Source organism: Anabas testudineus, chromosome 24 (assembly GCF_900324465.2).
Source record: "Anabas testudineus chromosome 24, fAnaTes1.2, whole genome shotgun sequence".
In the NCBI taxonomy this organism is placed as follows: domain Eukaryota; kingdom Metazoa; phylum Chordata; class Actinopteri; order Anabantiformes; family Anabantidae; genus Anabas; species Anabas testudineus.
The window spans coordinates 16,774,980-16,798,583 of NC_046632.1; the positions used below are offsets into that span (position 1 = coordinate 16,774,980).

The 23,604-nt window shown below is 38.4% G+C and overlaps 3 protein-coding genes across 3 annotated transcripts in view; all 3 read right to left on the minus strand.

Moving 5' to 3' along the window:
- Positions 1-3,357: 3,357 nt before the first annotated feature.
- On the minus strand, positions 3,358-10,791 carry smpdl3a (sphingomyelin phosphodiesterase acid like 3A). Its single transcript, XM_026341733.1, has 8 exons — positions 10,590-10,791; positions 9,906-10,119; positions 7,655-7,799; positions 7,285-7,381; positions 6,649-6,812; positions 6,283-6,463; positions 5,161-5,285; positions 3,358-4,825 (listed from the first exon to the last, which is right to left on the minus strand). The coding sequence occupies exons 1-8, from the start codon at positions 10,756-10,758 to the stop codon at positions 4,523-4,525; spliced, it is 1,398 nt and encodes a 465-aa protein (XP_026197518.1). The 5' UTR covers positions 10,759-10,791; the 3' UTR covers positions 3,358-4,522.
- Positions 10,792-12,000: 1,209 nt separating this feature from the next.
- LOC113148946 (fatty acid-binding protein, brain) lies at positions 12,001-13,549 on the minus strand. Its single transcript, XM_026340714.1, has 4 exons — positions 13,283-13,549; positions 12,996-13,168; positions 12,621-12,722; positions 12,001-12,256 (listed from the first exon to the last, which is right to left on the minus strand). Exons 1-4 carry the CDS (start codon positions 13,353-13,355, stop codon positions 12,206-12,208), a joined length of 399 nt encoding a protein of 132 aa, XP_026196499.1. The 5' UTR covers positions 13,356-13,549; the 3' UTR covers positions 12,001-12,205.
- Positions 13,550-16,114: 2,565 nt separating this feature from the next.
- The window catches only part of LOC113149060, a 31,822-nt gene continuing 24,332 nt past the window's right edge, over positions 16,115-23,604 (minus strand). The window contains exons 6-11 of the mRNA XM_033325895.1: positions 18,448-18,612; positions 18,097-18,132; positions 17,885-17,977; positions 17,779-17,807; positions 17,503-17,571; positions 16,115-17,264 (exon numbers count right to left, since the gene is read on the minus strand). Coding sequence (XP_033181786.1) covers positions 17,142-17,264; positions 17,503-17,571; positions 17,779-17,807; positions 17,885-17,977; positions 18,097-18,132; positions 18,448-18,612 — 515 coding nt within the window. The 3' untranslated portion in view covers positions 16,115-17,141. The remainder of the gene's footprint in view (positions 17,265-17,502; positions 17,572-17,778; positions 17,808-17,884; positions 17,978-18,096; positions 18,133-18,447; positions 18,613-23,604) is intronic.

Genomic DNA, 23,604 nt, shown 5'->3' on the forward strand with positions numbered 1-23,604 from the left:
TCATTTTCTGATGATGGAGTTTGTTTTCAGCACATGTTCTTCTCTGCTGCTCTCGTCTTGTACCTTATATTTCTTGTTACAGTGTGAACCCGGCGTTGTTTTACTTACAGCACTGAATGCTTTCTTCTTTTTGTCTTGCTGCTCTCTTAACATTACCATATTTTGGGGTGGATGCTGGCCCAACTTGGCACAGCCGCCATCAGCGAGTGAAGTAATGGGCTGTGTGGAGCCTGATTGGCTGCTGGGGAACTGCCTATGGTGGGGCCATACAAAGGGCAACAAGAGGCTTAAAGGAAACTCCAATCTGAGGCCGGACCCCCGCTAGAGGAGGCACACACACACTTATTTGAACTAATGTCTTTGTGAGGACACTCACTTACATAATGCATTCCCTAACCTCTTACCCATCACAGTTAAATTCCTAACCCGAACCCCGACCCTAATGCTAACCTTAACTGCAGAACCAAATCTACTGGAACAGCCGACAGACGTGGGAACGGCCCAAAATGTCCTCAGACAGCTGATACTGAAGCAAAACCCTTATTCTGTCTAAAAACGACCAGAAGAAACGTTCACACACTCTGAGACTGATTGTCGCTGTCTCCATCACTGATGAAGGACTCCATTCATGCCCGCTGACAAATTACTAGTGAAGCATGAGACTAAAGAGACCCCCCTGCACCCCTCTGTCCCTCGCTCTCCATTATAGACTGTGTGAGACTAGGGTGTGAGACTGTATCACACGGGAGACCAGAGCCATGAAAAGAGCATTATGTTTAGTTGTTCTCGACAACAGCAACAATCCAACGCTGTAGTTCCATAGAAAACATGATGTTAATGTAGAATTTATATGAAGTTTGAAGTAAATAATAATTAAAACAGGTTAGAAAGTGATATTCAAGAAGAAAATTAGATCCTGTACGTAAAAGTGAAACATGCAACATGTTACTGTGTCTTCTGTTTTAATGTATGTGGGTTTTAATCTGTAGCAGGTTCAAAGATACAAAGAGAGGGAACAGAATGAAAACAGGTTTCAATCAGCTGATTTCAGTCTGGTCGACTTTATAGACAAAGAGGACAGATTAAGTTTTTTCTTTGCTTTAGTCGATCTTTTAATGAGATCAGCTTCACAGTGATTAGCAAATTATACTCACTCGTGTTTCAGGGTAGTTTATAAATTAAATACTAAATGCAGCAGTTAAATGTTAAATGAGGAGATTCGCTATAATCCTACTGTTCATTTGAACTAGAATTCATATTGTGACTGATGATGCATCATACCTGTAGTCAGACAAGGTCTGTTTTACACAAACGGATTAGTCGAGGTCCAGAAGGACGAGGTCGTCACAGGCCACTGCTGAATTTAAGCAGGACGAATATTCAAATGCTGCATTAATGCATCAAACCTTGAGTTTAAAAAAAAAAAAAAAAAGACACATGGAGGGCAGCCTACATCATAGGAGAGGCCATCAGTGAACAGGTAACTGTGGTAAATAACTCTCCTATAACTTCTACAGTTATCTCAGTTGTAATGTGGTGGTACAGCGGTGAGCTGTCCAGATTTTTAAAAGGACATTTCTTCATTATGTTAATATAAAGTTTAATCTAGCTGCACACATTCAGTGATTTTTATACTCACTCAAAAGCCTCATAAACACAGATTGTATATGTTTACATGTTAAAAAAACTACAGTTAAACTATTAAAACCAAAGTCAAACACTTAGTATAACTCTAAAACAGGACTGAAACTAATCAACTAATTAAATGGGAGGTCACTATGGCTTCGAAAACCTGAGAGACAGTGTTTAAAATTTGTTCTAAAGGATTAGGTGATGGTAATCTGAACCACACACACATAAACAGATTCCTGCTCCCCAGGAGAGGGCAGTTGGATGGCTGTACTGTCCTGACAGTAATCCTAAGATTAACCGGTTGTGGGGCACCACCAGTCAGCCAGCAGCCAGTCAGCCAATCAGCCAACTGGAACAACATCAGACATGTATGCAAACCTGAACATGTGGGTCAGTCAGCCAAACATAGAACCAGAGAGTCCAGCAGCCAGTCAACACATAATATCTTTATTTTATTTATTATTTATTATTATTTAATATTTTAAATATGAACAAAATGATTCTATGAACTGTTACACAGGGTTACGAGCAAAAAAAGTTCATTAAGTTAATTGATTATAAAAACAGTTTGTAGATTTATTTTAAAAGCACCTTTATTTTACTTTTCTCTTTTAATCTAGCACCAGCTCCAAAACCCAGTGGAGCTGTAGCGAGGAAACACACACAGACCTTTATCTGCTGTATCTAATTGGCAGGTCAGTGGTTAAATAAGAGCCACTAACAGTGATCTCCGAGATGGATTCGGAGGACTGGGAGCTTTACTGCTGTTACCGTGGCGATGCATCACCATGCTCGCCACCAACTCTGTCTCCACGGTTACGTTTTGTCAGGCACCGACCGAGGCCAGACTTGGTCAGGAATAATAACGATGGAGGGGGCACATGAGGGGAAAGACGGTAACAAACACGCAGACAAAGATTCAATCCTCAAGGAGCGACGTGGTCTTAAAGTTCTGAGAAGAGACTCACAGAAATATTTAATTTAATATTTAATGATCCCGGGAACCCAGGTGAAAACTCAAAATAGACTATGTTCTTTTATTGAAACATGTTTTTCATTTCATTAATTTCTGCCAAGAAGGAAAATCTATTTTAAAATAAATTAAAAATAAAAAGCTCTAAGATTAGTGTCCTCAACATTTTGGGGGAGGGGGTATAGGAATAAAAGGGGTGGGATTGAGGAGGGGAAGACAGGAGGGGCAAATGTTTGAGGTACAGGCTGAGAAACGAGAGGAGGTTCTGGAAGGTTCGAACAGGAGAAGAATAAGATCAAGGCGACAGTGGTGGGAGGGGGTGAACTTAGAGTGAGGGGTCACATGAGGTTAGTCGCTGCTCCTTTGCCTTCCCTGCAGAGAGCAACTAGCCTGCACATGTTTTACTGTGACTTTCAAATAACCAGAGTAACTCCTGCAGCGACGGCTCTTTTTAAAAGCTCTAACATAAAAAAGAGACGAGTTAATAATAATCAGCTGCGACTGTATGACTGGAACCTCTCAAACACAGGCTGTTCATTCAGACAGGATACACAGTCCTTAAACTTTTATTTTGTAGAAAAATAAACTGAAGAGTTAAAACATAACATCAGTCCTGTGGAATAAGCTCATGTGCTCCCTTTGTTTTCATTTTTTTATTTTTTATGCATCTGCAGAATTCAGTGGTAACATCACCAGAAACTATGACTTTTATTTCTGGTTCATTTTACTGTACACATTTCTCACTTTTGAGCTTTAGTGGAATTATAAATGTCAAAAGCATCTGATTCAATAATGTCCATAAGTGCAACATTATGGAACATACAGGTCCCTGTATTTACACTTAGACAGACAGCATATGAAAGAGAGACAGCTACACATTAAAAAGTCTTAAATCTCATTACAGAGGTTAAACATTAAAAAATCAGTCAAAATCATATACTCAAGTGACTCAGGCAGCAATTATCATCCCACAGATGAGGTGGAATCTATTTGGTCAAGGAGGGATTCAGGGAATAAACCTGCATGTTAAACTAAGATTTTAAATTAAACAGTGCAACATACTCTTTTCATCAAGGTGTCTAAAAACCATTTAGTAATTATCTTACTGTGTATGCCACCAAAGTTTGGAGGCGGGCAGGTGGATTTTAATGTCATCAAGATGTCTATGATATGAATTTTTCTATTATTGGATCTTTAAATACAAGAAAGTAATTAAAAATGACATGAAGAGAAATCTGCACAGCAAAAATGTGGGACTGGTCTTTTCATGACTTCCTTGTTTCACATTTCAATGTGTCTTTCAGAACAAAGATCTGAGGATCAGTTGATTTATTCCACCTTCATGTTAGCATTCCCTCTAATGACCCGTAAAGAGGAGAAACTGGACTTTATGCTTTGGTGTCTGCAGCGACATCATCTCCACACATTCAGTTTAGCACATAGATAACAAGACAAAAAAATGATCCCAAGGCACAAAGAGAGCAAAACTCCCTTTAACTGAAGAAACCTCCAGCAGAACAAGGCTCAGGGTCGGCGACCGTCTGTATCAACCAGACGAGGCGAGTGGCGAGTTTATAGTTTTACAATCTTGATTCACATAAAATCTTACATTAAATATCACCTCATCGAGAGAAAGCTTAAAAAAGTTAAAGCACGCTGTTCCCTTCTTAATGTTTATAGTCAAATTTCCTCAATAATAAACTTGTAATTCACATTCATACCATCAGTCTTCTTAAGAAGAAGCAGCAGGTGACTTATACGACATTTACAATATTTTTGTAAGACGTTTCTGCCTTAAAAAAAGTTAAAATAGTTTATTTAATATCTAGGAGGAGCACTTCCCTTGTTTGATTCCAGTTGAGTAAAAATATTTGATTTAAATCATTAAAAACTAAACAGCTGAGATAAATCCCTTGATCATTGTCCCTTTGCGACACATTTAGAGTAGGACTGTTGGTCCAGGTAGAGCACAGCACACACCTGGCTGACCTTGCAGCGTCCTTCACAGGTGATACTGCTGTCGTAGTTGACCATGTAGTGACTGAAGTACTTGTCGAAGGTTTTGGTCTGTGGCAGCATGAAGCTCAGGCCCAGCTGGAGGAGGCTTTGTGGCTGCAGGTCAGTCAGTCCAAAAGCCTCAGTCATGACATATTCAAGCCTCCAGTCAGATCTTTGTTTCTCGTTGGCTTCCGTCAGATTCAAATAGTACTGCCAGATATCCTTCAAAAAGAGAGAAAGGCACCGAAAGGGGGGAGGGGAGCAAGAAAAAAAGGTCTTTGACACTTGTTGAATGCCAGAAACTGTTTTTGTGTGCTGACTGACACCGTCATTAATCACTAAAAGAAACTTTTTTTCTGTCTTTGAAGAGTGAGATAAAACCTCGAGAGGGTGTTTTGAAAGATTTTTAGACGTTTTTAGTTTTGACCTGAATGTTCAGTTCCCATCTTCTGTCTGTATTTTTTTCAAACCTGCCGTACAGTTCACACAGAGACACCACGGGACATGAAAGATAAGAAAGACCTGAGCTGAGATGTGTGCAGCACAGAGCGTCTTACCTGCAGGGTGTAGTCCTTGGAGTTGTACAGGTACACACGGAAAGCTGGGTTGTTAGAGTACGCCTCCAAAAAACTTTTGATTGGTGTAACAGCCGGAGACACAAACAGAGAATTCACTGGTTTACCTAGAAAATAAAAAAAACAAGTTTCCAGCCAGTTGTTTATCAGCTACAATACTTATACTGTACAGGAACACATTAAATTCCAATGATTTTGTAAATATACATGAATGATTTTATCATAAAGATTCATATAAAGCGCCACAAGGCTCAACTCTGGGTAAACTACTTTGGTCTATTATACAATATTCTCCCAGTAAAATTCTTTCCACTCCTCCTCTGATATTTAATTACACACTGCAAACTGTACCAAAAAACACATTTATTCTTCAAAAAGGTTTTTCAGGTTTTCTTTTTGATTATATGCTGTATCTGTGACTGTTCAGTAGCTTTTAGCGCTGACTTGCATTTCCTGCACAAAAATAAAATAAATGAGTTCAGTAGGAATGTAGTTCAAGTTCGATGGAAACAGCACCTGCAGGCAGAGAGCCTGGTGTTTTAAAGCCTTTTAGAAATGACATAATTAGGACACTTTTATTTTTAATCTGCGATTCATGAATCAGAGATAATTTACTCTGCAGAGTTTCTTCATTTAACAGACTTAATATCAAAGTTTGTCTTTCTAATTCTGTACTATTGAAAGTTCTGTAGAGTTTTCTCTCAGATCTCTTTTCATTGCTTAAAAAGCGGACTGCAACTGATGATTAATTCCATTATTGAAAAATCTCCTGATTAATTGAGTTTAGTCTATAAAATGTAAAATAATATTTAAAAAATGACATTAACACTTTCCCGGGGTCCACAGAGATTTCTTAAATTAGCTTATTTTATACATATATTATATTTTTAAGAAACGCAATTTACCAGTTATTTTTACTATCAATTCACTAACACAACTATATGTTGTGGCTCTGGTGGAGTCATTGAAGAGTTGAATCAGTCTACAAACGCGTCACAACAGGAATATTCTATTACCATTTAGCACAGTTGCCCCTGTGTAGTGAGTATAAGAAACGATGGTTGTAAAATAAAGGTCATAAGACATATTTATCTCTTGTTTTACCTTGTTGGTCGGGCAGCACCATGATGCTGTCTCGGTGTGTGTGACCATAGAAATGTCCCGTAATAACATGACTGTACTTCCTGAAGATAGAGACCAGCCGCTCGTTGTCTCTCTCTCTTATAGCAGTGGTGCTTCTGGCAAATGGCAGGTACCCCACTGGGACGTGGGCTATGATGTACACCTAGAGCAAGAAGTAAACTCCCCTCAAATCCCAGCTCTTTATGCAGAAACAGAAGGGATTCCCAATATTTCCACATATTGTAAGATACACAGTATTATATTAATTTGATAACTAAAAAACAACATGCAGCACTGTAAGGCAGCTCAAATGTCGTTGTTCAAAATGTTTAAAATAGAATTTCAGACCTTCTCCTGGCTCTGATCAGCTTTCTGCAGAGTCTTCTCCAGCCACTCAAACTGTCCAGCAGGGTCTGTCATGTTACTGGTGACTTTATCAGGACCATAATACAGGATAGTGTTGAGACTGACAACACGCAATCCAGGCTTTGCCAGCTGAGAGTAGAAACCACCTGCAAGGATTAAAAAAGCAAAACAAACTAAATGAGTCTGATTCTTACCTCATAGAGCAAAGTTAAATATCAAACACTCAAACTGTGACAATCTCTGTATCGTCTGAGTGTCCAACTTCTTCTTAGCTAACCTCTACATACGGACCTGGACACTTCCTTGTCCGTTTTCCACTTCCCTGATGACACTACATAACTGCAGTTATGTATTTTACATTTGTCTCTTGCACTAAATCACAATAACTTTGTATTTTCAGAGACATCATTCACACCTAGCTGTGGTTTCCTCTCTCCCTTATTTCTTAATAAAGGAACCTTCCAGTCATTTGCTTTTTCAGCCATCTATCAGATCATGTGATGTTTAAAGTTGAGGATGCATTTTATTTCTATTATATTTGTTACATGTAGGTCCGGAAAGCTTTCACATTGGTACTAAGACTTAATCACAGCAGCTGATGCACTGATGACATGTTACCTTGTGAGAGCGTAGCCAGAGCTTCAGTCTGCAGCCAGGGTTTCCACAGCTCAGCAGCAGCTTTGTAGATGGCGTTGGTGGAGTCTGGCATCTGGTCCTAAGAACAGAGACACAAACACTAACTTAGAAAACACTCTCAGGAAAATCTCAAATACTTAATTAAAAACCTTTAAATCCAATGATATCCATTAATACTGGATCAGAATGTCTCCTAAGCTAAAAGAATCAGTCTGATAAGCTCCTTCCCAGACAGAGGGAAACACTTCAAATGGCTGAGTAATGATAAAGGTACAGTTTCATTTAAACTCCTTAGCCTTTTTCTCAAAGCTTGAAAGACTACCTGCTTTTATGTCCTATTATATAAAGTTACCTGTGGCCAGTAGTCATGGTTCCCCAGGGCAGGATACACTGTGAGTTTGGGGAAGTGCTGTCTGATGGTCTGCGTCATGTTACTTATCACCTGGATCACTATGTCTGTGGTGAGCTCGTCCACAGGGACGTGAGGGGGACTGTCACTGTGAGAGATGGAAAATAAAAGCATGTATTATTAACACAGGTCAGATGAGCCACAGACAGGTGGAGCTTTGTCTTTTGTTCTTCAATAGATTTCTTTAAACTTACAGTAACTAAAATTCCAGTTACATGACTAACAGGTTTTGTTGCTGTCTGGGTTTTTCCCAGTATTTAAACCACCAGGGGGGGTCAAGTTGATAAGAAAAGACAGGAAGATGCATCTTGAGGCCATTTGATACTTAGCAAATAAAGGAAAATACTACATGAGTTAAAGTCACTGAGGTGGTTTCTCTGATTTCCTAACAGCTCGGTATCTTCTCTCCATCAAATCATGGTTTTTCCAGACACGGCTGGCTCAGCAGAGCTGTACTCAACTGTACAATAGAGAAGAAATAACGTGACTCCCATTGTACAATGGCTTTCCCCTCTACATGAAAAGGCAAACCCGTGCTACAAAACCCATTAACAATAGAATAAAGCAAAATCTGCCTGCGCAGTAACGTAATCCTCTACACCAGGGAGTCTTTCTGAGTTTTAAGTGGCAGGGAGTTCTCTTAAGCATGTTTAATAAGTCTATGAATTCCTGGCTTAGATGATTAGCTGCAGATGAATGGAGAGCTGTATGGAGGTGGTGCTGCTGTGGCTGAAGCTTTGTGTCATTATCACTGTATAAACAGTGTGAACACAGATGATGCTGAGCTACTTTTCATGACAAGTGAACAGCTCTGTACTCATCTTTCAAAGCTCCATGTTTGTTATTATTGAAATTTGATGAATGAGAACTAAACCACAAACCACAAGGGAACTCAATAAGGTACTCAGTGGGTTTTTCTATTCAGTAGGGACCACAGGAGGAAGTAACACTTCTGCTTCCTGACACGAATGAAGGCACTTACAGGAGCGCTTCTGACAATCGAAACCCTGAATGGTTAATGCCACAATTTACACCACTGAAAAGAAGAACTGCTACAGACTATCAGCAGATCTGCAGGAGCCAGTTGCACACACTGAAGAATCACAGTCTTCTCAGGAACCACTGTCTACCTGGTTCCTTCATGAAGAGAACGTCAGTGCTGCTGAGTCCAGTGCAGTTTAATACTGAACCCCAAAGTGCCTGTAGGAGTCCACTTTCATCACATCCTCTCTCTGGATGACAACCAGGAAAGGGAACCTCCTGTTCCAGTTGCAGTCCACCACAGGCTCACTGGTTTTGCTGACACTGACATGTGATGGAGTTCTCTGGTTCTATACTCCTCTTTAAAAATAGACCCTAAGTGCAGACAACATGTTTCTTTCTGATAATTATTCACTACATGGTGAATGGTGGAGAGTACGTGCACAATCATCATGACACGGAAACTCTAGTTTCATCGTCAAACTTTTCTAACTTGTAGTCTTCAGTCTGCAGCTGCCTCTGGAGCCACGTAAGCTTTATACTGTCCAAACTTTGTGTTAAATACACATTGTGTTAAATACACAATGTTGGTCTGTACGTTGCCTTCTAGCTACAGTTAAATACTTCACAGTCAAACCAGAGTGCACTTGCAGGGTAAAAATAAACGTGCAAATAACCAGAGGTGAAAATCTGTTTCATGTTTAGTCTAAATAGATCTCAAGAGCCTACAGCTGTGCTAACACTGTGACTCTGTGTGTAAACAGAACAGTGCTTTCAGCCACAAACTGATATTTAGCTTCATGTTTGCTGATGCGCTGAAGTTTAAAATCTTTATTAGTACTATACAATGAATAAGACTGAGATTGAAAAGAATGTCATTCATTTTGTATATATTGTGTTATAAACCAAAAAACACTCGATGAAAACGGATGGTTTCATTGAAGTTATTACAATATAGTCCTGCAGGTGATGTCTGATAGAAAATGAACATCCTTCTTACACAACTAAAAAAAGAAGTTGGGATTTCCAGACTGACTTAAGCCAACTCTAAGTTCAAATTGGTTTTGGTTCTGTAAAAGTACAGAATGCATTAGTTCCACAACTACTACTGGAGAGAGGGAAAATGAAATGAAACTCCTGTAAAGCCACAGATTTATTAAGTTATTATGATGCAAAAAGCCTCAAGTTATTCAAAAATAAATATTATACCGACCCGGTCCATACGATGAAGTCCTGCGGCTGTGTGAGTGACGCCATGTGAGTGAATGCTGACTGGATGAGGCGGTAGGGCGAGTCACACAGGAAGTCCCCGAACACACCGGCTTGGCTGGCCGGGGCTCCTTTGGAGGAGAAGCACACCTTGGTGGGATCTGGTGCCAGGTGGTAGGTGGGGTCCAGGTGGAGGTCAGTGATATGCCAGAATCTACCTGTGTAGATAGACAGTGAATAATAATAAAGGTGAGAGTGAATAAAAATTGTAATTAAAACAAAGTGCAGTTAAAGTTAATGTGGGAGTGTATGGAACTCCACTGAGGCCAAACTCTGTTTAAAAATTAGTCAATTAATAGATTTTGAAAACATTCTCTGACAGAATATATGTTTAACATACCATTTCACATATAGTATAACTCCTTAAAGTCTGAGGTCACATTCGGCGAAGCATGACAATTAACAAATAGCACTCATTTTAAGAAAATCTCGATTTAAACAGTGGAAGTAAACAGGTCAAAACCGCACATAACACATTAAGTGACATGTTGTTCGGTGAAACCAATAAAAGAAGATAATCTAAAAGCATAAACCCACTGTGTACAGCTCAGTCTCGATAAATCTCTGTAAATAATGACTAAAAGCAGAAACAAACTGTCCTCTGATTATCCCTGGTGCTCCTTCTCACCTGTGCCCGTCAGGAAGCTGCTTCCAGCCGGTGCTGCCGTGAGCGGAGCCGCGCAGCAGAGCAGCAGCACAAAACACCAACGTTTCACCATTTTCAGTGAGTGAAAACCCGACAGTAAAGTGATCGACATGGTTAAAGAATAAAATAAAGAAGAAACAGGGAAGGACATTCCCCTCTGAAGTAAACAGGAAGTACAGCGGCCAACGGGTCATGTGACTTCTGTGTTTTGACGCTCAGGGGGAGGAGCTTAGAGAAACTGGAAGTCAGCAGGGTTCAGTATTAGACACACTTTACAAGTTATTAATGAGATGTAATTAAGTAGATTTACTCAAGTACTGCACTGAAGTATACTACTGAGGTACAAAAAATCCAGACAATTATTCCACCACATATTACAAGTTTGACTGATCTATTATAGCACATATAATAAATTATCATAATAAATATAAAACATGTACATTTAACTCCATCTCAACCAATTAAAACTATAAAAGGCAGCTTATGCAAAAGGCTGACACTGTTATAATAGTAGTTCATTATCTTAATATACTTTACTTTGTCAAGTCATGCTCAGTCATGTACAGTTTGTAATCAATTCTAAATGATTATTAATATGAATGTATGAGACAGAGAGAGGGGAAGTTATTTATATATAGATATATAGATATATAGAGAGATTATACATAATTTGCGCAACACCTTTATTCTGTTTTCCTTCCTGTCTGTTTAATAACAGTTTATCTCAGCACATAAAAGCCACTTCCTCACACATTACAGTCTTCTCTCCTAGTCATATGTAGTCATATGGGAAGCGCTTGGTTTCATTTTGCTCAGAGCTTTCGATTTCAGTCTCTGAGCTTTCTGTTTCCACCCACACAGTGAAAAAACATTTCACTACTAAAAGTAGTTTTAGTCTCATCAGTGATAATAATCAGATTGATATTATTTTTTAACAACATAACGTCCTTTTCCACTGTAGTTAGAGACACTGTTGGTGTAAAGATCCACTGCTGTAGGTTGGACTGAAGACTCATTTGAGCTCTTAAACTCTAATAAAACCACATCAGGGGATAATCTGAGGGAAAATTTTGTGTAAGGATACAACTGCTCCTTTGTCCCAGAAAATAGTAGATTGACTCCCCTGATTCTGATTCTCAGAAATATTCTCAACACTCACAGCCTTTGTTGTAATGAGATATTGTTGTATTGTGCTGAACTACTAAACAATATGTTTCAGTTATAATGGTGCCCTGTTATAACAGATGAAATCATGCAGAGAAAGTCTTTTCTGTTTGCAGAAAGTTCAGAGGTCAGGGTTTGGATCAGAGGGTTATTCTCTATTCAACTACAGTGAATAATGGAGCCATAGTCATTTAAAATCAGAATCAATGCATCAGACAGCAGACAAACATTTACTCTCTGTGGTTTTTATTTCATGTTTCACACAGGATTGCAAAGACGATCCACCCATCACGACAGAAATGTATTCGTATAAAAAATTCTTACAAAACATGCAGCCTGGGGGCTGTGGACATGTGCAGCAGGATGCAGTCAGTCAATAATAATTATAAAATCAAGACTTCTTGGTCAGTGTGGGAGGCTGTCATTCGGAGAACTCACGCCTTCTCGTAGGTACGCACCGCATGGATGTCTTCAAAGGTCAAATTCTGCACGAGAGAGACAACACTTACTAATAAGTCTTTTTTTAAATGAATAAAAAAGTTTTTAACGTGAGAACAGAAGTAATGAGGCAGAGTTTGACTTATTTGTGCAAGAAATCCAAAGAAAAGCACAAAAGTTTTCTACACACATCACTGAGTAATGAACAAGAACTGGAAAGCCAAGTGTATCATCCATGAACATTTTCTGCATCCACACATATTTCACAGTGATATTTCTTTTTATTTGAAACTGAAACTTCATGAATATTTTATTTTATATCTCTGGTTCTACCTTTCCACTGTCTTAGTGAAAGTAATCCATTAAAATCACATAGAAGAAGCACGTGTGATGTGGATCTGTTTGTCTCACCATGATCAGTTTGCCATCCTTGATTTCTCTGACGAACTTGGTCTCTTTGCCGTCCCACTTCTGGACGTGGACCAACTTGTCTCCCTCCAGACTCACTGTGGACTGAATAAATAACAAGTGAGGAGAAAAGTCAAGATGCTGCCAACTGTTGGTCTGTTTCAGGAGGTCTCAAGATCACAACTCTTGTCTCTGAATCTAAAAGAGCAGCAAAGAAATGCTGCAGAAGTCCTGGATTAAATAGATTTGACTTATTTAACACTTCTTTGAATCATTCCTTGAATGTCTGGACTTTGAAAAAGTGCCTAAATTAGCTTTTAACCACTCGTATGCAATAATTAATAAATAAGTAATTCAGCCTCCTTTCTATCAACTTACTTTGCAGTTCCTGTCATCAGCAGTGGCCTCGTCAAACTCCTCTCCCAGCTTGAAAGAGATCTCAGTGTTTTTGAAGGTGCTCTGGGTGCGAATCACCACCTTGTCGCCCTCCTGGCTGATGATCACAGTCGGCTTGGTCACATTCCCGACCTGCCGGGTGGCAAAGCCCACACCTGAGCCGGGGACAGAGGTAAAATATGACTGTTAACGTCATGTTTAAATACAGTCTTTAAACATATGATTTGCATTAATGCAAAGTAAGTTTGCATTAGTGAAGCGTTACTCACCAAGTGCCTTCATGTACTCATCAAAGTTCTCACTGTCAACCAGTTTCCAAGTGGCACAGAAGGCGTCGACCATGGTGAAGGTTTTTCAGAGAGGCAGAGTAAACTCCAAAGCACACTGAGCAAGCTGCAGCTTTTCCAAGTTTCCTCCCTGTGTTATTATTCTGTCTCTTATTACTATGCGAGCAGGTGGGCGGTACCAAGCATCCGATTGGCTCAGGAGATTTTCTCTTAGTTGTGATTGGGTATTTAAATTAGGTCAGGGTCTGATGGACCCTAAGACATGAGAAAAAAAAAAGATAAATTAGCTCATTTGTATGCAAAATGATGTAAGTACTCTCATTGTTGGGTGTCGGTGAGGTTTAGTGAGGTGAAGTTTGGTGCTCGACACAACTGCAGGAAAAACTCTGATATTAAATCATATTTCATAAAAAATAAAAACCTGTGGATTTATCACCAAAGATCTTCTAAACATGTGGTTTGCCTACTTCATATAAAACACTATCTGTTCCGCTGGAACCTGGATTTAAGTCAGTGAGCGCCAGGAGCTGCGGTAATTCCCTCTGTAGAATTCATTTCCTCATCCTAAACCCCCACGTTGGAGACCGGCCGTCTTCTTGTGGATGGAATGTGTCCTGTAGATGAACACCAGTGAAGCAGAATCAGTGTGTTTGACAGCCCTTTGTCCTTAACTGCATTAACAGCCCTCGACTGCAATTTATTCATGCTCAACACACACACTAATTACTGCAACTACATGTCTGTGTGTGTGTGTGTGTGTGTGTGTGAGAGAGAGTGAAGAGTTCTCACACAAAGTAAATGTATGTTATTATCTCCAGGCCTCCGGGAGGATATTTTGATTTATTTATTATTTTGCTTTTGACAATAAATTTGAGAAAACATTTGAACATTAAAGTCAAACTTTACTAGAAAAACCTTTTACTACAAACTTTGGTGTACAGATTAAAATGTGAAATTACTTCAAAGTTGTTTTTAATAAGAAGGATTTTATTTCTCTTTAAAGAGCAGGTGGAGGAACCAGGTGACCACAGTCATGTAAACTGAAACAGTCATGGATTGATGTAAGTTATTGATGGTTTCTCACAATAATGTTGATGAATAATGAATAATGTTAAAAAGAACTGAATACACACTTTACAAGATCTTATAATTTGACTTTTTATGGATCAGTATATGTTTGCTGTCAGTTTCCTTTTATATTCTCTCATATCAGAAAGTAATATTTGACATTTTACTTAGTTTATTCCACTGGCAGCTGTTGTTTCAGTTCTAAGATAAATTGATGGTTCACTTAGTTTGGATGAACTATCACCACTGAAAACTTAAATTTCAGTTTCCATACATCTCTCTACACTTTACTTCCATTTTTTTGTCATTATTGTTTTTCCTTCTTTCTTCTCGTTTCATTTTCTTCCTTCCAAAAGCATGAATTTCCCTAAAACTGTAGATGCTGTCATGTCAGATTAAGAATGCTCCAATTGTTACCTTTACTTTAAATAATACGTTTATTGTATTGTTGTTAGATAGCGGCGCTTTATTTGATAATGGTTTGGGAACTCTGTAGATAGTCAGTAATAAGATAATGAGTGCTGTGTGATGAGGATGAGTTTCCAGCACTGACCTCCATGTGGTAACAGATCTCTGGCGCCACTCTCTGGTGAGAAAAGAAAACTGTGACATTGATGAAATCCCATATTCATCCGTTTTGCTGAGATATTTGGGGGATGCTCTGCTCTCTGCACATATTTGTTTTAATTGCTTTTTCCATGACTGGTCTTCTTGTATTCTGACGTCTACTTGTCGGACGTCGTCTTGTATAGTTTCCTCTGACATCTTTCAGTCAGTAAACTTGGCTTCAGTTGCTTAGAAAGTTCTTTGGATTTCATGGAGTGGTTTTAAGAGGAATTGCTGAACACCAGATGGATTTTAGCTCAGTGGAACTTTGCTCACATGATAACAAATGATGGTGCACGGTGTCCAAAAACAAATTGAACTGTACTTATTAGAATATTTGTCAGAAGTGGGCCACCTTCATTTTATCATCTCTTAGGACCTAGCGTACACATGCGTGTACATCACATTTTGGGTTCTTGTGCGTGCAAGCTGATTGGAACTGTTACACAGCCTTTCACAAATAGGTGTGTAAAGAAAAGGGTATTACTAGTTTTTAATTCAAAATGTTTTGAATGTGTTAATTTGTTATTCTAGGAATATGATGTCTTCCTGAAACTGTTTGTGAAAAGATGATGCTTAGTTTTTATACTTATCAGGTTCCAATAAGCCAAATCAAAGAGAAATAAAAAATGCATATCAAATTAGAGCTCGGGTCTTAAGAGGTTAAAGTTATCCTAATCTAGCACTAGCTCTGCCCAGCCCTCCCTCTTCCTGCTTTAATACAGGTCTGCTTTGCTTTTTTACACTTCACCTTGCTCTGCACTAGTAATGCTATGTTCATGAACGGTTCCTGGGTAGAAAAGGAGGGATCCGACTCTTACTTCAGAACTCAAGAGCCTTATTTTCACACTGTGCCCTAATTTCACTGACTACACAAAATCCACTCCTCTCTTTTTCTTGAACTGTGAGCTTTATGAAAAAGTTACGAGAGGGAGAAGTTGCTGAGTATAATTTGTCCGTGCTGCCAGAAAACGCACCACTTCCTTCCTGCCTCAGCAGCGGTCGAGCAAATGATGAGCGGTAGTGAGGTCTGTTCCTTCTTTCTGCTCTATGCAGCTGAGCATATGTGTGGATTATTACAGTATATGTTATTCCATTCACAACTCTGCAGCCAGCACAATCTTTCAGGTAGTTGTTATCAAATTACAATAATTGACAAGCTACAGAACTTTTTATTATTAGTAGGACTCTTGCTATTCTCTGATTGGTTAGAAGGGGGCTGCTGAAAGGCTTTGACAACACCTCTCCACACTGACATAACTTATAAAGCAAATGTTATTTAAAAGTAGCCCAAAAAGAATTATATATATATAGTCCATTAGTATTTGCACATAGAGAAATCTGCAATAACTCATATATTTATTTCATTAATTGATTAGATGTTGATTTGTTGCTGTTTCTAGACAGATGTATGTTAAATGTGCAGCGTGTGCAGCAGAGATCATGTGATCAACGACATTTAAACTGATCTAAAGACAGACATGCTGCCCTTCCTTTGTCAGTGTCTAAGGAACTCACACACTTCTTTGCTGTTTCTCAGAAAGATTGAGGAAGTTTACACGTCGTCACTGATGCTTTATTTACTAGTGGTTCTGTTTCAAAAAGAGGAAGTGTAATGATTAAAAAGCAGAAGTACGTTCATGTTAATGTACAGAGGTTAAAATAAGGCTGAGAAACTGACGTGATATCATGAAGGTGCATGATATGATCAAGATCTAGCCACACCAACAGTGCAGTGAGTACTGTGTCAGTGGTTAGTGGCTGTTTCCGTTTGCAGCTTTACTTAGTACTAAACCAGACACAGAAAATAATTTGGTGTGAAGTGGACAAAGCTGCAGCAAAGACTTAAAACAGCATCTGAAAACCTACAGGACTTATTAAACCAGGAAACCATTCACACTATAGCAAGAAAAACTGAGCATATAGATGATAAATAAACAATAATGAACAGAAAACATCATGTAGTTAAACAAACAGACAAAGAGGATAAGAAAGATGTTAACCTGAACCTTAACCTACCATCAATGAGGGGAGACACAGTACTAAGAAAGAGAAATACACAGGAACCAAAATACTAATGTACTGTACTGTATGTACACCTGTACAGTAGAAGACAGTCCAATAGAAGAACTCTACACAGAATCTCTCTCAAATGTCTGAATTAATCTTATTTGTTTGGTTTGTTGACGGTTGTATAGAGGATACTGGGGTCAGTGGAGGCTCCAGCAGCAGAAGAGGAAGCTCTCACAGTGCTGTAGGTCACCGCATCAACTTCATCAGCTTGTTGATCCTGGAAGGAAACAGCACACGATTTACATCCACATAAACTTAGGAGCTCTGACTGTCCTCATTCTGCTGCAGCTTTTATCTGCTGAGTAGATCTGAGTGGTGATACTGCAAAGGAAAGGTCTGGGGGCCACAGGGATTAACAGTCTGATCAGAATCACAATCAATTATCAATCAATTACTTTGACTTTAATTTAATTAATGTCCTCATTATTCAACATCACACCAAGCAGACGTCTTACCCAGGTTTTATTTTTGGTCATCTTGGTGAAGCTGATGGAGGCGTAGGGAACTCCATCTTCAGGATCAGTCTACAGAGAGAAGACAAAGATCAGAATGTGGATTTAATCTGAGTCACTATCACCACAACAGTCTCACTGCACATTAGTTTGTGTTCTGTACAGTGAAGTTAGTACCGTTTATTGTTCTCTCTGTTTCTTTACATATTTAATAGTAAAACAATTTAATTTATAACATTAAAATTATAAAAACATTTAGTTTTTAGCTCTAAAACTCACCTTGTTTTCAGTTCTTTGTGTTCTGTTCCCTGAAAAGACAAAAGAAAGTCAAGTTTAACTAAGAATCCAGGTTGATTAGAAATCTCTGCTTTTACTTCTTTCTCACCTTTAGTTTTCTTCCATCTGATGAATGTTGCAACAACAATTATTAACAGTGCTGCTAAACCCACAGCTCCAATAATGAACCACCAAGACCAGCCTGGGAAGAGAAATTAAAAATGGTAAAGACCTGAACCCCAAGAAAAACAACAGGGTTCAAAACTGAGAAGGACTGAACCAATTAAATTACATAAACTAAACAACAGATTCAGTCAGTACCTTGTTGTTTTCCTGGATCAGTGATGTTTGTCCCACCTGATGTAAAAAATGTCAGAAAGTAACAGTGAGACTAAATGTTCCTTTACAAACACGTGATAAACATGTTAAACACTGGTGTCATGTTAAAACCTCAAATAATTTCAATAAGACATTTTCTTTTATTATGTCTAAATCAAAGTTAATATAAATATTAAGTATATGTGTAAAGACTTGTGTTAATATCTATTAACAGTATAAATATCATTGTTCCATTTGTACATTGATGTTGATAAAGAAACAAACTAATACTGATGATACTATAATAAACTCTGAAAACTTTACAATCATAAAAAGAGAAAAATGTTCAGTTACCTGGTGATTTTGTTGGTTCACTGCTGCTTGTGGAGGTTTTTTCATTTGTCTCTTCAGTCACTGGTCTTGTTGTTGTTGTTGATGTTGTTGTTGTTGTTGTTGGTGGTGGTGGTTGTAGTGTAGAAGTAGTAGTAGTTGTTGATGATGGTTTTGTTGTCTCTTTAGCTATATTACAAATACAAACAAAATTGCTCTCTGATAAAATACTTTATGTTGGTCATCAGCAACAAAAGAAATAATTAAAGAAGAATTTCACATCAGTTTCGAATGATTTCAACAGTTCATCATCTTCTCACCTGGTTTTTCACGTGAAGTCTGACGTCTGAAGGGAAACTGCTGCTTTCTCCTGTTACCATCAGTCACTTCACACTTCAATAAATCAGAATACTGATTAAAGTCAGATGTTGTAAATGTCACAGTGGCAGAACAGGAACTCTGTGGTGTCTTCATGTCTGTTAAATGATTATTATTATCCTCATTCAGCCACTTCACTGTGAGTCTACACTGATCATATGTTGATACAGAGCAGGTTAATGTGACCTGATCATTGTTCTGATGTTCAGTCTCTGATGAAGATGAAGATTCTGTGACAGAAATAAAACAAGAGTTAAATGAACTTCATCACTGTATCATCATTATTGTAACGTTTCAGTTTATTGTTCTGACAAAACAGTTTGATGTGAAAACATTATGATGGAAATACTCACTGGTAACAACAGACAGATCAACCTGAGAGTCTCCACCTTGTTGTCGTCCTGATATAAACTGTCTGCAGGTGTAACGACCAACATCTTCATCTGTGACCTTCTTTATAACCAGAAAACAGTTCTCTGTAACACTCAGTCTGTTGGATTTAGATTTGGCTTCTTTCTTAATCTCTCCAAGATTAACCAGCTCTACTGCTTGCTGAGTTTCCTGAACCAGTGAAGATCCAGATGGTACTGTTACATTTATTCTGATCCTCTATCACATTTCCACAAGGTAAAGTGACGTCATCTCCGTCTCTGACAGTGAAGTCAGAATATTTTCCAGTTACTGTTGATGAGAAAAAGAGAGAAATGTCTGAAATGAATAGAACTGTTCTATTCATAGTATGAGGTTAATTTAGATTCAACACAAGTTGTGTTTGTCTCATCTTTGGTTTCCAACAGTCAACTACATTCTCACAGTTCCAAACTAAACTGATTCTGTCTCATTTAAAGACATTTTGAACCTGTCTGAATTCAACCATCGTGTGTTTGTCTCTTCTCACTATTAACCCCTTGTTGTCAAACTCTCAGTTAACACAGTCTGTGAAGTTGTTTCTGTTTAAAGGTGATTACAGCGTCTAATTCCTGTGACCAATGAGCTGTCACTTTGTCATGATTTACACTTTGTTGAATGTAGAGAAGAGATTAGTTTTTAATGTCCACTGTGAGGACGACACTGTTTCTTAGTGGATCAGAAACAGAAGAAGTCAGATGTGTGAAGATGGTTCATGAACAGAAAGCTGCATGAATGCGACTGATTTTCTTTGAACAGTGTTTGTTAGAGAAGAGACAGGAGTCCTGGTGACGTCTGACAGCTCACATCAACAAACAGGTGAAGAGTCAAACCTGTCACAGTGGGATTCTTGATGCTGAGTGGTGGAACATAGTGATACTGTTCATAAAGAAGAAGATATTTAGTCATGGTGGTCGTATCTCTGAAATGACTTCTTTCTGACTACAGAGGAGGACGTGTTGTACTGAGAACGTGACAACAGCAGCAGAGCTCTGGAGGTTTGAGCCACAAACAATGAGCTCATGAACATCAGGAACATCTGTGGTTTTAACACGTTGATCAGTTTGTGACTGAACTAACTTTAGAGCGTCAGCTTCCAACAGTCTCACTTCTGCAAAGTAAAGTCTAAACTTTATATTAAAAATATCAACAAGTTATTAATAAGTTTTCTTTTCTGTGAGATGAAGTTTAGATTCAGATGATAAAGTGAGAACAGATGATACAGAGCTGAAGAAGATGAAGAAATAAACTGATATTTGGTTCTTAATATGAGGTCAAATCACATCTTTAATGATCTGAGAGTAAAACAGAAATATGTTGTCACACAAAACTCATTTATCATAGTTTAAAACAAAAACACTGAGTAATCGACATCTTCAATAGATTCTATGATTCTATTGTTGTTCTTATATAAAATGTGATAAGATGATATGAAATCATAGAAATATTAGACAGTTTCAGTGTCTAACAAAACAGTTTGATGTGAAAACATTATGATGGAAATACTCACTGGTAACAACAGACAGATCAACCACAGAGTCTCCACCTTGTTGTCGTCCTGATATAAACTGTCTGCAGGTGTAACGACCAACATCTTCATCTGTGACCTTCTTTATAACCAGAGAACAGTTCTCTGTAACATTCAGTCTGTCTGGTTTAGATTTGACTACATCTTTAGAAATCTTCCTTTTTTTAGACAGTTTTACTGCTGCTGAATTTCCTAAACCAGTGAACATCCAGGTAGTACTGTAACATTTATTCTGATCATCTCTCACATTTCCACAAGGTAAAGTGACGTCATCTCGATGTCTCACAGTGAAGATAGGTGGATTTTGTCCACTTGCTACTGTTAATAATAAAAAAAGGTAAATATTAGTAAAATAATGTGAACTTGACTATTTTAATAATACTTTCTAACATTAATCTTCCTGTTTTCAGGTTCATTTAGCTACAGTAGAAGTTGTGTTTGTCCAAGAGTCGACTACTTTCTCTCAGTTACAAATCAAACTCTATTTTCTCTGTGGAAGAAAAACATCTTGATAAACCTGTCTCAGTCATGTTTGTGCAGTTCTCTAATGTTTCTTGATTTAGTGTGAGTTCTATGTGTCCTTACCTGTAAAGTGAAGCATCAGAATCAGAAATAAAGACATTTGAATCCATCTGAATTCAACCATCCTGCTTCTCTGTCTCTTCTTTGTTGATCTCTTGTTGTCAACTGACAAAGTCTGTGTAGTTGTTTCCTCTTAAAGACCAGTTGAGGCGTCACTTCCTCTTCAGGACTTCACACTGCATTTTCTCTCCTCTCTTTCCTGTTCAACTTATAAAGGATAGAAGCTTTTTATCTATTGAAGTTATCAAAAGACGGATTCATGTTTTTAACTTTTTAACTGTTATGTTTGATCCATTTCACTGACTTTTATTTTCACTGATTCACAGTGAGAGAAACTGTGAAAAACATCTTGATCACAAACAGAATAGAGGAAGTTTAATATGTGAAGACTGTTAGTTATGATAAATGTTTGTATTAATGCAGCTTTTCTTCTCTTTAGACAGAGGTTTTTAGAAAACATGAAGGATTCATGATGTTTGACAGCACATGAACAAACAAAAGAAGAGTCAAGCTCCTCGTCCGTCACAATTTGACTCTGTCTTGTTCCAGTTCCTCCCTCTGGCCCTGTCTTTTGGTTTGGTTGTTTTTTTTTTTTTTTTCTGTCTCACTCTCCTGCCACACGCCCATATATGGACTTCCTCTACTCTCCACTCTCACTCCCCGGACTAATTATTGACTCATTTCACCTGTGCATCCCTTTGTTTTAAAAGCACCCCTCAGTTCTCTGCTCATTGCTGGTTTGTTGACATTATACACGCTGTTCTCTGCATTTCCTCTGGTTAGTTCGTTCGTTTGCTGCTCATTCATTCACTCACCATTGTTGTTCATGTCATCATTCATGCTGTTCATCGCAGTTCTCGGGTTAGTTCGTTTTGTTTGTTTGCTCCATATCATCCTCCACCCTGACTTTCATGTCCTCTCATGCCGACATTGATTCACCTCTGGTTAGTTCGTTTGCCGATTCATTCATGCTTCACACATTGACTTTCACACATCATTCACTTCTGTTCATTCATGCTCTCACGCTGCTCATGTTTTGTTTGCCCCGTATCATTCTGGTCAGTACGTGTGTTTGTTTGTTCGTCAGGAACCCTGTTTGTTTGTAAGTTTGAATTATTTGGTCTGCGTTTATGCAGTGTTCCTTAGTTGTTACTTTGTCCTGTTAATTTGGTATGTTTGTGAGTTTGTACGTTGCCTGCCTTTTGCAGTGAATTTTCCGTTGTTACTTTGTCTTGTTAGCCGTGTCTGTTTGTTCCCGTGTAGCCTGCCTTCAGCAGTGATTTTTGTTTGCTACTTTTGTATTTTCTAGTCATGAGTTCATTTGTGCCTTGTCTTGTTTTATGTTAGTGTGTTAAGTTTCTAGGTTGTATTTTGCGCCTGTGTTTCCACGGCGTTTTCAATTGTTACTTTGTATGTCAGTTTATGGTTTAGTTTGTGTCTGTCCACCGTGTTTTTGGGTCTTTAAGTTGATACATGAAAAAAACAGGAGAGAAGAGTCAAACTCCTCGTCCGTCACACTTTGACTCGTTCTGTTCATAGTTTAACTGATGAAACTGCAGCAGCTGAGAAAGAACTGAAGATGAAAGATGTCACAGATCTGAGGTCTGTTGGTTCCTCTTCTGAGGCTTATTTTCTTCTGAGAATTTGCAGCAGGGTTTAGATGCAAATGTTGACCTAATAACAGCAACACAAGTGGTCAACACACTGATGAGCGACTGACTGAAGGGTTTAATTTCCCTGAAAGTTCATCATCTGCTGCAGTTTTGTTAGATCAAGAGATAAAGAAAGAAAAGTCACAGAAAGGACACCCTGTGATCAAGAATACTCAAAAAGCCATCTGTGTGTTTATGATCCTAATAAATGTAAGGGATGATCAGTGACCTGAGTCCCCAGGTCTTCAGGGCATTTGAGTGGTAGATTGGTTCATCCATCCATCACTGATACCACTTATCCTGTAGAGGGTTGTTGGGAACTCAGAGCTGATCACAGCTGACACTGGACACCAGATCATCACTGAACCACCAGGTCTGTTTGAGTTGTTGTCAAATGGTCTGTTGAACTTTTGCTGAACTAAACTGTGCATTTGTTCTATAACAGCTAAATAAGTTAATTTACTGTTTGATCTAACTTTTGATGCTGATGATGCAGAAATGATTTCAACCCAACAGAGGGAAGATTTGATGGTAGAAGTGAGAAAACAGGAAGTGACAGCTGAGCAGAGAAACGCTTGTAGTTAACGTCATGTCAAATGTGGACAAATTTAACTTTAGATACCACAGTTGTGG

Coding starts and splice junctions, on each gene's coding strand:
- smpdl3a (XM_026341733.1), bottom strand. CDS start 10,758: ATGTCCTTCCCTGTTTCTTCTTTATTTTATTCTTTAACCATGTCGATC. Junction 6,813..7,284: donor TCTGGCTACGCTCTCACAAG/GTAACATGTCAT, acceptor TAATCCTTGCAG/GTGGTTTCTACTCTCAGCTG. Junction 5,286..6,282: donor GGTGCTGCCCGACCAACAAG/GTAAAACAAGAG, acceptor TTTATTTTCTAG/GTAAACCAGTGAATTCTCTG.
- LOC113148946 (XM_026340714.1), bottom strand. CDS start 13,355: ATGGTCGACGCCTTCTGTGCCACTTGGAAACTGGTTGACAGTGAGAAC. Junction 12,723..12,995: donor CTGATGACAGGAACTGCAAA/GTAAGTTGATAG, acceptor TTATTTATTCAG/TCCACAGTGAGTCTGGAGGG. Junction 12,257..12,620: donor AGGATGGCAAACTGATCATG/GTGAGACAAACA, acceptor TCTCTCGTGCAG/AATTTGACCTTTGAAGACAT.